At 37.0% G+C, this 14457-nt stretch overlaps 1 protein-coding gene across 2 annotated transcripts in view; it reads right to left on the reverse strand.

Moving 5' to 3' along the window:
- Positions 1 to 1060: 1060 nt before the first annotated feature.
- Positions 1061 to 14457, reverse strand: part of ctnna2 (catenin (cadherin-associated protein), alpha 2) — a 304010-nt gene continuing 290613 nt past the window's right edge. For both annotated transcript variants that reach the window (XM_088004302.1, XM_088004304.1), the window contains exons 17-18: positions 4848 to 4982; positions 1061 to 2180 (exon numbers count right to left, since the gene is read on the reverse strand). In XM_088004302.1, the coding sequence (XP_087860428.1) occupies positions 1893 to 2180; positions 4848 to 4982 (423 nt within the window). In that variant the 3' untranslated portion in view covers positions 1061 to 1892. The remainder of the gene's footprint in view (positions 2181 to 4847; positions 4983 to 14457) is intronic.

Consider the following 14457-nt stretch of genomic DNA (forward strand, 5'->3'; position numbering starts at 1 on the left):
AATAAGGGAAACGCTAATGTCCGGATGAAAGTATATGTTTCGCTTTGGAAAAGAAAAGTTCAAGGAGAACTTTGACCTTTGTGAAATAAAAGACAAGCTAAAGGTATGTCGTCTGGGAATCTCTGTGTGAAGTCATCCATTTAGGATGTTGACGGAAAAAGCCATTTGTTTAGGAGAACTATCGCAAACATCTCAAAAATATTAACACCGCAAGTCACAATAAAGTACGAAAGTTGACCTATGACACTGGATCAAAACATTTTTGCATTTAAAGACTTTCTCAATACAGGTCTTTAAATCTGTAAAGATGATGCTTGATCCTTTAAAATAAACTACAATTTGTACTCACTGAAATACTCCTACAGTTAAATTAATTAGGGTATTTGTTTTGACTGCAAACTTGTTAAAGCCTTTTCTAATTGTGAACATGGCAGAGACAGATTTGCTCATTAGAAATGACCCTTTGCAGAAAGAAACTCCCTGGGCTGACAATTTTCCACATTTAAATGAGGTACAAAACACACTTTTAGGATAAATCCCATCCCTATTTATTTATGCAGATAACAGCTAAAGGAAACAGCTTTGCATTCTGAATTACTGGAACCATTTATGTTGCGCAATTATCATGAAAAAAAAAATACCGTCAGCTGAAAGCTCGTAGAAATATTAATGCAGGAGAAGAAAAGTGGAGACATTGCAACAATTTGATTCATTCCATTATCTTGCATATTGCAGCACCACTTATTAAATTAGAAAAAACCGTTATGACATAATTCCTCCACCCAAATGACAGGGAGTGCATTGTCAGTTCAGGAACGAACTTAATCTCTCTTTGCTAATTAAACTACAAAAAAAAGAAAGAAAAGATGTTCAGCTGCATTTCTTTGATCACTTTTGCATTTACTGTGAAGAACTTCAAACTTATGCAAAAATAAATGCAACTTGGTGTTGGAGATTGATGGGCTGCATTTCTTTGTGAATGTCTACCTTCTTACTCCCCCGACAGTGAGGAGCAATTATACATACATGCTGGTAAGAACAACACAGGAAACTTAGAGGGTCAAGTTAAGGAATTTATTAGAGAAGGGTGAATATAAAGTTACTGTATGCAGGGATTCTATTCTCAGAGCAAACCACAACTAATCAATCCTCTCTGTCTAAATAATACGCTACACAATTTCCAAACAAGCTCATCATAGTTAGTGATGAAATCTATAAATAAAAGAGATTTTAAAGGGGGATACATTAGACCATAAATGTGCTTTGGTAGAAAAAAGAAAACACCATGTGGATTATTGTCATAGTAATCGTTATGAGGAAGGAAACTATTCGGATCCTGATGCTTCTCAGGATTTTTAACATAGGATATTCCTAAAACTACAGGTTAACATTCAGATTGGAAGAAAAAAAAAATCAAGAGGGGTCAAAACCACCAATTTATTCAGCATAGAATGATTCCTCTACTCATTCAGTTTCCATTCAGTTTTAGTGTGTTCACAAGCAGCCAGTCTGCAGCACGTTAATGATATAGCTAGAATATCGACTGGGATTTTTTCTTTTTTGTTATTTGTCCCTTTTCCTCTTTTGATAAATATTAAGTCCCGGTTTTCAGAAGTAGTTTGTCACATTTTGGCTCTCACATTAAGCTACAATAGGATCAATAAATACTATCGGGTGTGTTGGTGTTCTGTGAGCCATGAAGACCACAGTGTTAGCCGAGCCACAGTAAAGGCAGTTAAATATGTACTGCAGTCCTCCTGCGGTGTCACCAAGCACACACAGCAAACAGAAGTAGATTAACACAATGTGAAAAGGGACTTTTTTTTTCACCGACTTATACCATCGTGTTTTGTTGTTTTTTTTTTTTTTTTTTTTTTTTTTATATTTTTATTTTAGAAGGAGTCCATGGCCTTGAATTCACTGAGGGCCTGGACGGGGGATATGTGTTTCTTCTGGGAGCCTCGTCGCACGCGCGTCTGGCATTCCTCTGGTTTCTCCCGTTTGACCAAAGGCTTCTTCTCGGGAGCCTTCATGCGCCAGGAAACCACCGGTGAGTTAACCGCGGCCGTGCCGTAAACCTTCTGGTATTTGGTGGAGGCTACATAGGATGCCTTTACAGTCAGCACCACAGCATTCATGAGGTTTTTGGCTGCCTGGATCAGAGAGGTGGCGCTGTCCAACTACAGGAGGGAGAATAAAGAAAAACGTCAAAAAGGCAATGTGTGACATGAGGGAAAAGAGCAATTACTTTCTTGGCTTCGCCTTCAACGTTAGGATGCAGAAGCTATGTGAAGTACCTTTCGGGATCTCGGATGCATCTAGCAATTAAGATGGATAAAAATACGGCCCTCGCTATATGACTACTTATTTTAGTATTTCTTAATGAGCAGACGCAAGGGTCAGGTCTACCTCTGCCTACTTCTGTTTTGTTTGCCTGACATTTAAGGGCCGGCGGCCAGGGGGCCTCCTCCTACATCACACTGAGATGAGTCAACTGTTTCAATTTAATGAGTGTGGATTCCAGCTGGCCACCATGAAAAGGTTGAAATCTCAGCAGGACTTGCATATCTAATGTGAAGAAAAGCTACGAGAAAGCAGAGAAATCATGGAGTATCAACTAAACACGCATTGGAAGCCAAAGTATAAATAATAAAATAAGTCAAGTTGAACTTTAAGTGGGCAAGCGACATAATGTAAATGGGGGAAAATGAAATGAAAGTGCCCTGTTTATTCTTGTCTTCTTCTGTGTAGCGATGACTGCGTGACAATGCAGATAAGAGAAGGGTGATTAAGGATTTAGACAGCAAAAAATGTCTTAAAGCAATTTTGTGAATTAGAGCACATTAAAGATAATTAGTTCAAACTAGGGCTGGGTGATAAATCGGTTCTGTTGAATAATTGAATTTGCTGTTTATGAAGATTTAATTTTCTGAAAATCTGAATTTTTTGCAGCGAGGGCTTCAGAGTGACATCATCCCACTCAAGGCCTTCCCTCTTGTTTTACAACCAGATTTCACAGCTTGCAGTTAAACAAGCATTTTCTGTAATTTGTAATTTCTTTTTCAAAGAATAACGAAATTGGATGTTTTTATTTGTAAGCCATATTTGTCTAGTACAGATATCTTGTAAAGGAGTCCCTCTCTAAAATCAGCACCTTTAAGTTAAACCAAACTATCCTATAGTCTTACTTCGACAAACTTTTAGTCAAAATGATAACAATAAGGCATCAAACCACAAGAATAACTCAGCAGTTGTAAATCACAGTGGTGGCACTATCATGTCCGAAGTTAACTAATAAAGTGTCAAGAATTCATTTAAACCTCAAACTATTATACAGGATGATGAAATGCACATAAAACTGGGCTGCTGAATCAAAACAACAGTTCCAGGAATCTCATCTTTGAAGTTCTTATTCTGGTCCTCAAAGTTTTGTCTTTGTCAGGAAACAACTGAGCCTCTGATATTTCTAGCAGAAAGAGACACGAAACCTTTCCAAGAGCAGTTTTGCTATGTACTGCATTTTATTCCAAATTGTGGTCCTAATATGTTTTTTTAGTTATTAAAGATGTATATTGTTGAGTCAACATACATCTTTGAAATCTGCCTGAGATTTCATAAACAAAAATGCTGATAGTGATGAATAATGGCATTGGAATTTTCATCAGTGGTTTCCCTCCGGAAAGGGAAGAGGGAAAAGAGAGATTTCCAGTAATTATTTAATTACTTTTTAAATATTTAGTCCAACTATATATCATTTATCAATTTTTCAAGTAAAAGAAAAAAGTTCAAATATATTTCTTGGGCTGACTAATTTGTAATTCCCTGTTTTCATATATAAATTAAAATGAGAATAAGAGACTGGACATATATTTATAAAATCTTAAAATCTCTCAAAACAGAACGTAAAGCCAATAAATACTAAAATTTAATCATTTGAATGTATTTCTTTGTCTTTCGGGACAACATGGAAATTAACTGATAATGTAGCTAAATTTAAGATGCCTGTTAATGAACAGAGATGAATCAATAATGGATCAGCATCTGGAAGACATGTGAGTTAAACACACAAGATGAGGTTAAATTCTTCTATAAAACTATTTGTTTTCCTAACCAACAATGAAGCATGTTGAATTAGGACATGCATATAATTATTAAACAAAGACACCTTTTACTGAAGTAGAAAGCTCTGAAATGTGCAATAAATCCACTATGGTACATTTTGAATTTCCACACATTGTATAATTAGAACTGCTAAGCAAACACACTCAGTGAATTGATTGGTATTTGATTAGAAATGTATTTCTCTGATTAATATTCAACTCATAGTGAAACAACATGAACACTGGCTGGCTATTGCGCAATAACCGACAGCCCTTTGTTTCAAATTGACATATAGGTTGGATTTACTCTGGTGGTACCAAAACCCCAACGTGGTTAAGTGTGGTGGTGCATAACCATCATCAGATTAATCTAATTAAGTTTTCACTTGAGCTAACTGTGGTAAAGGTAGGATGTCATGCACTGATTACTAATAAATTAACTTTGACTGCATCAATAATGATTAGAACACCATCTGGAGATCTTGTTTACGTGATGCAAAGTTTAATTGTGAAACAATGATCTTGTTTTTTTAAAGTAATAATAATAATAATTATTATTATTTTGCATTAGCATCATTCTGCATAATCCTTTAACCTGTCATCTCAGCTCCATTGTGACCTTAAGCAAAAAAAAAAAAAAAAAATAGCTTAAATAGTCAACTGTAGGGGTTTGGTGATTAAAAACCTGTCTGGGACAATCAGGGATGATGGAGAAGAACATGTGCTGTTTTCAAATGACAAACTTACCCCAGAAACAATGAGCTCTCCGCCCAGATTCTGCACCTCCGCCTTCACCTTGCTACAAATGTTGAGCTGATGACAGTACAGGGCGATTCTCTGCAGGTAGGCCAGCAGATCCTGCTTGCAGGCTGAGTCAGGGCACTAAATTGTAACGGGGGAAGAGAAATAAAAATTGTTTAAAAAACATGAACGTGAAATAAAAAGCTGTTTATGTTCTTATTGCAGCAAAAAGAAATACAGATTCTACACTGAACTGAAGTCTGGACTTTAATAGAGCCATTCTAACACACAGATACCCTTTCATGATAGTAAGTAACAAAAAGGTAAAAGGATGACGGAGGTATAAAATGTTTGTATGGCACTGAATCATCCGTTGTTTATTACAATGTACAACATAAACCATTAAGGGATTTAGAGTGAGCAGGAAATTGTGGAATTGGGATGCTTAAGATTCAATAATACTCTGGGTGAAATAGTGTCTGCATTCATAAAATAAAGCTTTTTGGTTGAATCTTGACTGAAAGTGCCTTGTCAATGGTATAATGTGAAAAAAAAGAACACTGCTGAAAAGATTTCATAGTCTCAATCCACTCAAAGACATAAAATTGGCAGGAGAAAAGGTCAATGGCTTCAATACACTGTTGCAAAAATCCTCCTGCCTATTAAAGAACACTTGCATAATTCTAAAAAGTAGATTCCCCCCACCCCCTCCTAAAAAAATTCATGACTCAAACTCTGCCAAATTGGATTGCTATATGGGAGTTGTTTGTGATTGAAGTCAGGGTTATTTTAGTGCAGAACGAGAGGGAAAACAGCAGGCTTCACACATTCTGGGATGCAAATTACTCTACAACTTCTCTGCACAGGGCATTAGCTTGGAGACCTGATTCCTTCTTTTTCCATTCTCATTTGCCCTCGTCGCTTTAAAGGAACCAGAAGTCCTGACCTGGTCCTTTTGTCCTTTGTGCTACTTCAGCAGCAAAAAAAAAAAAAAAAGAGACTACTCATACAGTGCAGCAAATGGACCAGCGTGGAATACAAGGACAGCCTCATTGGTTGTCCCGCTATCACACAGTTTGCCCTCGTAATTCCATCTGGAGGCCTTCCAGAAGCTAGCCATGGCCCACTAAGCTCTCAGTGGGTAAAGAACTCTGCATCAGCTGCTTAAACACTGAGAGCATCATTTTGTGAAACACCTTTTTTTTTCTTCTGGTTTTTTTTATAGCATTAATATTAAACGGTCCAAACTGGGACATTCAGCAGACCTGCATAGTGAAATGCAAAAGTCATTTACCTGACTTCTGGCCTGAAGGAGAGGGAGGTGGTAAGTTAAACATCTCTAATAGGCGCATACCGTACCTCCCCAAGGACTTGAGGAAGCCTTTGCCACTCAGATCCTTTCTTTTCCTCTGACAAAAGCCCTTTCACGCTAAAACAAATAGTATTAACTGACTGGAGGTGCTTTTCCCTGGTGGTTAGAAATTCAGTGTAAAACAGTTTTTCTGTTGTTCGGTGAGATGTTTCATTCTTACGCCCACAAATGTACACTCAATGACCAAATTATTAGGTACACCTCTTCTATTGTTCAACATCAACAGTGAATCTGACAATCACACAGGAGAAACCAAGAGCTGGTTTATCTGACATGCCTTTTGTTGAAGCCAAACCGGCTGTAAAACAGCTAACCACCACAAACTTTAAAGAAGAATACAACGTCAGTGTCATCCAGAAACATTTTGCCTCACATGCAAAACAGACGGCAAAGCTTTTAGCGTGTTAATCAATTTATCGTGCTCCCTTTCTTCAGATATGGGTCAAAAATAGTCGAACGTTCACAGACCGAACAACTTGCCACCATGGATACTTTACATTTGTAGTTCTTATGGATTTTTTGAAAAGTGATTGATATATATTCAGCTGCCTCGTTGTTAAAAGACTTTAAACATATGTTACCCATCTTCTGATGACTATTTCCAGAACGATATGTACCAAGCCACAAAAATGGATTTTTAGATTATTAACCCAACAGAACACTTTTAGGATGTGACATGAGACATGTGCAGCCAGTAATTCTTCACCAAATGTATGATGCCATTATATCAATATATTCTAAGAAAAAAAGTGGTTCAACCCAGTAAAAGCCAAATGTACCTGATAAAGTTGCTGGTAAATATATAATGGTAAAGTATCTCGGGCTGCAACTAACGATTATTTTAGTAATTGATTAATCTATTGATTAGTCTGAATTGATCAATTAATTGGATTAAAAAGTAGCCACATTCTGCAGAATTTACATTTAACCACTTAAGATTATTGAACAAAAATATTAAAATTGTACTATAAATGCAAGTATACAATTAAATTCCTTTTTCAAAAAAAAAAAGAAAAGAAACATTTAAACAGAATTTTAACCAGGCGTTGCTAAACATGTGCCACTGTTCGAGCATTTTTACAAACAAAAGACTTCTCTGACCGTGCTCTTTCAGAAAAAGGAACTGTTTTGAATCTGCATGCTCCAGATTAACGATTTATCCACTACTTAAATTGGTTGACAATAACTGATTCATCACGATTAACCCAATTAATTCAGCCATAAAGGTTTTACTGTGGATTCTACACATATAGGAATGGGACTTTGTAAAGTCCTGTGAAGAACCACATTAAGCGACACTGATCTGAAGCTGCTAACTCATTCAGCAGCCGGTGAGGACTGGGCTGCGGGTGCGGTGGGGGTCTCGAGGGGAGATGTTTCTCGCTGGGCATTATCGCTGCATCGCCACTCCTGGCTAGCGTCACCACTAACAACACTTCAGGCCCAGGCGCACACATACAGGCGCAGCACCGCCTCAGGCGAGTTTGATGCAGACATGACACGATTGTTTCCCACTGTATGGCTGACTAATAGTCCACTGCTATCACCGATTCCCTGTTGATGTAAATAAATTGTACGGCCTATTACTTTGCTGGGCTCATTGAAGCTCTTACATTTCCCCTCCTTGTCTGACACGGTGAAGCAGAATTCATTACTGACTAGTCAGAAAACACTCCTTGCTTTACCGCCTGACTTGGTTCGACCCTCTGAATATTCTTTCTGACCGCAAATGCCACTGTGGTTCCTGTTCTGTAAAACAGTCTTTTTGTCTTTTGTTTATGCCTAATTTAAGAAAAAGAATTCATCATGGATATTTAGCAAAAATCCTTTAAAAGAAGAAGAAAAAATAACTTTAGTGTTCTGCCTCATACTGATGAACGGCTTTTTCATAAAGCGTTCACTTCGTAAGCTGCAGCCATGAAATATGTTTTTTCTTATCTTTGTTTATGGCTTTTTTGTGGCATACAATAAATATCTAATGAAAGAAAAAAAAAAACAAGACATTCAAAACGAATGACGAATGACATATGGACAACACAGTGACGGACACATCCAGATACACACAGTGATACATGCCCTCTAATGGAAAGCTGTCACAAAGTAGGCTCTCTTTCAATGTTAAGTTCTTATGTAAAAAGACAAGCCTTTGGCTCTTAGCAGGGTTTAACATAAGGCAACTGGAACCTCAGAGGAACAGGAACACATTACATATTATTTATAAGACTTTTTATTTAGAAAAATTAAAGGAAAAGGCAGAAAAATAAACGGCAGAAGCAGTGTGTGAACAAAGAGGTCTACCTTTACTGCTCAAGAATAGTGATTAAAAGCAACTAGTTGTGACTAATCAAAAGCACTTAACTAATTCTTGGCAGGTTGGAATCAATATTGTGGAAAGCTATTAATTCTGCTCATCAATCTGAGACAGTAATAAGGCTATTTCAAGACCATTAGGAGTAAATCCTTTCACAGTAATAAATAGAATATTTTTCAAGAGCAGGAAATGCAATATAATGAACAACAGGTTGGTTACCTTTATCCAGATAACCTGACTAATTAGCTAATTAATATTGACACGCTCTTTGTATTAATATGCAGAGCAATATGGTGAAAAGGATTAATACCCAGCGCACTTGAAAACTACTATTTGATTTATAGGATGCTTAGTTTGCGGTTCTGCTTGTCTACCTATGAATACTAAAATTACAACAACTAAAAGATATATTTCCTAGACGTATACAAAGAACATATAACCTGAGAATCGAAAGAGGGTTTACTTTCTTTTTTAAATTGCTGTATGTTAAACATTATAAAACCCTGTGCTATAAATCAGTTTTAGAAATGCTGTATTCCTACAAGAGTCGGAACTGCTGATTTCATAACTTAAGCGGAATGAAATGTTAAACAGTTGTTTATCTTTTTTTTTGCTATAATTCATCATATGCCATGTAGTTCCTGAAAGGAAACAAAAATGAAAAGCATTCTCCTAGTTTTGCAGACTTTCTCAAGCTGCTTTTGAACTCCTGTCTTTTGGATCTGCTCTGACAGGGTGACATGCCAACACTTTAAAAAGGAAAAAATGTGGACAAGTTACCCCGTAAACGTTGTTCATAACTTCATGACATAAGCTATACAAAGAACAAAGACTCTCAATATTCTGACAAGCTGATATTTCCGGGATTAGATACGTCGACTCAGCAGAAGCAATGCTCAATGCTGCACTTATCTTGTTCTGAATCCGCTAACAACCAGTAGTGCCTGTTAAGCTCTGCCTTCTGTTTTTACCAAAGAGTCTTTTATTTACACAGAACATCACATCACACTGGGGTTCACTGCTGTCAGCAAGCCACAAGGACTTTGCGTGTGGAGTCCTGCATTTTTATGTGACAAATGATGAAACACCTCGATGTCTAGCTGTACGCTTTTTAGTCAACTAAATAATTTCTTTACCTGACGCTTCAAAGGATTTCTTAATTGTACTCAGAGCTCAAGCTGAAAGCTAAATAAAAAGATACTTAAATGAAAAAGGAAAAAAAAAAGAAATGTGATTACTTGGATGTTTATTCATACCAACACCCAATCCCACTACTGTGTATCTGCCTTGACTTTCATCTTTATTGGAAGAATACTCTGCTGTAGGTAAGTAGCGCTTCACCTTTCTAATGTAGCCCATGCTGTTTACTTTTCAGCAAACCCAAAGTGCCAAGGGTTGTTTTGAAACTGCTAAAATACATCCACCATGTACGAGACATGCATTTCAAAATGTATTCATGTTCAACTCAAATATCACAGGAAATTGCATTACTTCATTTATTGCTTCGTTTTACTGTCATTCTGTATGCACCAATGAAGATTCATTGTCCTCTGCATATAAAGTGGCTGCAACTGATAGGAGTCTGACCTACATTCACGTTAATTCATTAAATATTTATTTATCCACTTGGGTCCTATACACTGTGCATAGACAATTGGACATTCACCGTAAGATAAATAATTATTTAAAATAAATAATAAAAATAAAAACTAGTTGGTGATACCACAGTCAATGTATGCAATATGTCCAGGCACAGAATAGCACTGTATTATACACACGTCATACCAACAGATATGCACTGTACACATCTGCACATGACACACACCCCACATATTTCAATAAAATAACGTTTTTTTTGTCAACAAGTGGAGCACCCATGTTCATCAGGCATGAAAATTAGCACAGTAGCCAGTTACAATGTTGTTCTTTTATTACTTTTGAATAGCTCTATGAACAGCTTTAATATCTACTGTACAATTAATTGCTTAAAAATGATTGAATCCTACACTAAAGATTTGCTCTGAAATATTTGGTGTAAAATGTTAAATCGTTCTTCATAGTAAAATAGAAAAAAAAAAACGACAGCCCAAAAAAACTGGATGTTCCCTGATTGTCAATCACTACCTTCCCCTAGACCCCATCTCAACCCTCACCCCCCGTGTGGGCAACAGGGGGTTACTGATGCTTTCAGTCTCAAAGTGATATGAATCAAACTCTTTGCCCTACATAGTAATCAGCTGAATGACACCCACTGAGATTGCAGAAGAGAACATTTCACAAAGATTTGGCAGCATTGTTGAAGCAGACAAGAAAGGAATGAATGTTATTTCAGAGACATGTCCTCCGCTCCTCCGGATGAATTTCAGAAACATCCAAAGTTTCTGCCAAAGAAAACTTAAGTTGTTTGGCAGCAAATGCTTATGATATTTTATGTCGGGTTGCACAGAATTTAATGCAGCACTTATTGCTGTGCAACAACAGAGAATGTGCAGACCGCAGTAGAAATGTTATTCGAAATTAATAAAATAGTGCAAACACCAGCATGTGTGTAAACACTGAGTTTGTTGTTTAGTTATAGTCATAAAACAAAAGAAAATATAAATCAACGGAAACTATTAAGACAGAACTCAAACAATTTTACAAGGAAGAGTAAAGTAAAACTGCATCATCCAGATGTGAAAACATCCGAACCCATCTACCCAAAGTCCGTGCTGCGTTTGCACCAAAAAGTGCATCTACTAAATATCGACTTGAAGGGAGTCAATAAATATGCAGTCACCTGTGTTAAATATTTTCATTTCATTAGTTTGCCAACAGCCAAATTATGTTGATCATGATTGATTTGTTAAAGTAATATAAGTTTAAACATGCAAGGGAGTGAAGACTTTTTATAGGTAGTGTTTGTGGCATCCTAGAGTTCCATGTCCATTCAACTTTTGAACCTTTGTTTTGAACCTCAGCCTACAAATTCTTTAATATCCACAAATTTGACTCTGACAGCATAAATGAAAACATACACAAACTATCAAAGAAATTAAAGTCTAATAAATCGACATACGTTTGGATATCAACTTATCCACTGCGATGAAAGAACACGTGATATTTAGCATTATTTATTGTGTCAGTGCTTGAGATAGAAGAAAGAAGCATAGAAAATGGGGGCAGAAAGACATTGTGGGACTGAGGTTCCCAAAAGCCTTTTTGTCAAAGTCAAGTACAATATTTAAATGACTATGAAAGAGCTTGCTGCCCTCTCATCATTCTACGCTGAATTGTCTTCTTGTGCTCATCAATAGGACTGACTAGGTTTACCACTTTCCTAGAGTAGTGGAAAGATATTTCTACATAATGTCAAGCTGCAGTGTTCTCAACAAGCCCACCTTACAAGAATGTGCGAATGCAAAATACTTGTCTTCTTTATGCACAACAAGGACAGGGAATCGATGTTATCTGCTTTTGTTGCATGTTTTTACGATGTGATAAAGAATAAAACTGATGTCTTTGGTTTTAATAAGCTATGCCTTTTTGTTCTGCTTGCCTGGGTGCGGAGACTAGCCAGAATTTGTACTCAAGCTAAAGAGCCACAACTTCGACGGATTTTTCCTCAAGTAAAAGAACAAAATAGCAACCAAAAAAAGTTACACAAGAGTTAAAAAGTATTTGGTGAAAAGGTCACTCCAGTGCTCAGTAGCCGAGTGTTTTGATATCATAACATATGATTTGATATTTACAAATTATGTAATTAGATGGACAAGATATAAACATATTTGAAAATAAATAGATACATTACTGTGAAAAAAAAAAAAAATCAAGTCAAACTTTTTTCTGAATCAATTATTTTCAAAGTAAAACTATTGAAACCAATACTTATAGTAATGTCTATATATGTTAGACCAGGATAAGGTGCCATCAGTGACAACATCCACGTTTAACTTTATATTCACTTGACCTAAAAATGGCTCAGGAGAGAAAATAACATTAAAATTATGAAGTTTATGTACAAACGAGACGTCTCACTTTAACAAACTATGGGTGGGGTGGTCAAAACATGCTTGATCTTCTTCATTCACTAAAGTTACTCGCTGTGGGTCGAGTAGCCAGAAATTACACACAAGTAAGAGTAGCGACACTTCACAGCAATGTTACTCAAGTAACAGTAAAAAGTATGGTGTGGTAAAACTAAAAACTCAATGTACATCTTTATCAAAGACTTACACAAGCAAATTTAACTGAGTAAATGTAACTAGTCACTGGCCACTACTGTCTGCTTGTCGCGGTGAATGTTCAAGATAGTCAACACATGCTGAAAATAAAACACCCTTATATTCCACTATGTCCAGCAGAAAGCTCTGATGTCTCTAGAAGTGTGACAGAAGGCTCTGCATATTCAGCACGGCCTCGGCTAAGAAATGTTAAAGTGAGAATCAAAAATGGCAAGCCACCTGGCCTCTTTATTACAGCAAACTGTTCATTTCCGACACAGGTTCTTCAAGTGATTTGCCTCATGGCGTGCAGTATTCCCTCCCACTCGAGCCTTGTTAAACACTGATTGTCATTTGGCAGTCCACAAGCCAACAAGCGAATACACTCACAAACAAAATAGTTGAAGCTTCTTAGTGCCGTTTGCTACAAAGTGTGGGCTAAACAACAGGTGTGACCTCAAGTAGAAACAAGTGCGGTTACATCCGAGACAAACAGAAAAACGTATCCCTGTTGGTGATCGTTAATACATAGGAGGGAATGTAGCAAAGCAGAATTCAGAGTCAGATTGTGCAGTGCAATATGTTCAGGATGGTGTGACTGGAGCTAAACAGTGTCAGCACTGACTGCAGCTGCCTCCTGTCCCGCTGAACGCTTTGCATACTCTACGGCTCCAACAACGAGCAGACACTTCACAGTATGCCAGCAGCTGAAGACTTGCTGGTATATTTCTGGTAAGTTGCATACTGTCACAATAACAGAGGGAGTACAAAATGTGGAGATACTGGTGTAATAAAATCATGTTTTCCAACATATTTAGAGATAAACGTCTTTTCTTTTTCCCCCCCGCTTGTCTAAACCACCTGTTTGCTACAGGACCTTAGACCTGAGAGTAATACTGACAAAGATAAAAGCAAATCTAAAATCCCTGAGTATATGTGATAAAAGCAAAGGTGAAGTGCACTTTTTGATTCGTCTGATATTATGGGAGTGGTCATATATTATATGTCTGATGTGACTCCTAAATTCTTAGTAAGTACTTACAGCTAAGGTTGGACTGAAAGCTGCAATATGTAATGGCTCTCAGTGCTAACTAGAAACAAACAATCAGAGCCAGGAGGAGGGTCTTAGCTCTGCCAATCACCCACATGTATGTGTTGCTCATCCCAATGTTTGACAGATAATTCATTTTGGAATTAGACACTTTTCTTTACACTAATGCAAACCTAGAAAATGCATCTATTTTGTTCTCAACGTCATAGGGTAAAAAGGGACAGAAGACAATACTAGCAAGACGTAGCTAATAAAATAGAAAATGAGTGTACAGAGAAGGTCTATAACTTCCTAAGCATATGTTTGGCACACTCCACTTTTATTAACTGTGACTGGCAGGGCTAATTCTTTAATAAAGGTTTTGACAAATCATTAAGGGGCCTTTTATCTAGAGGTTCTTGCTTTGACAAATTGATGTAGATAAATGGTAAAGAATGCTTCAGATAACAACTTCAATTAGTCGTAAAGAGGCATCTTCTAAGGAAAAGTATATCTTTTGGTGTGAACATGAGGTTTTTTTAAAGGTCTCAAATCTCACACACACACACAAGCGCGCGCGCACACGCACACACACACACACGCACACACACACACACACACACACACACACACACACACACACACACACACACACACACACATGCACACAAAACAAATTCAGTTTTCTGGTTTAATAAGAG

The sequence above is a fragment of the Poecilia mexicana genome, unplaced genomic scaffold (genome assembly GCF_051168715.1).
Source record: "Poecilia mexicana isolate PSO_F unplaced genomic scaffold, ASM5116871v1 scaffold_1, whole genome shotgun sequence".
NCBI classification, from domain to species: Eukaryota; Metazoa; Chordata; class Actinopteri; order Cyprinodontiformes; family Poeciliidae; genus Poecilia; species Poecilia mexicana.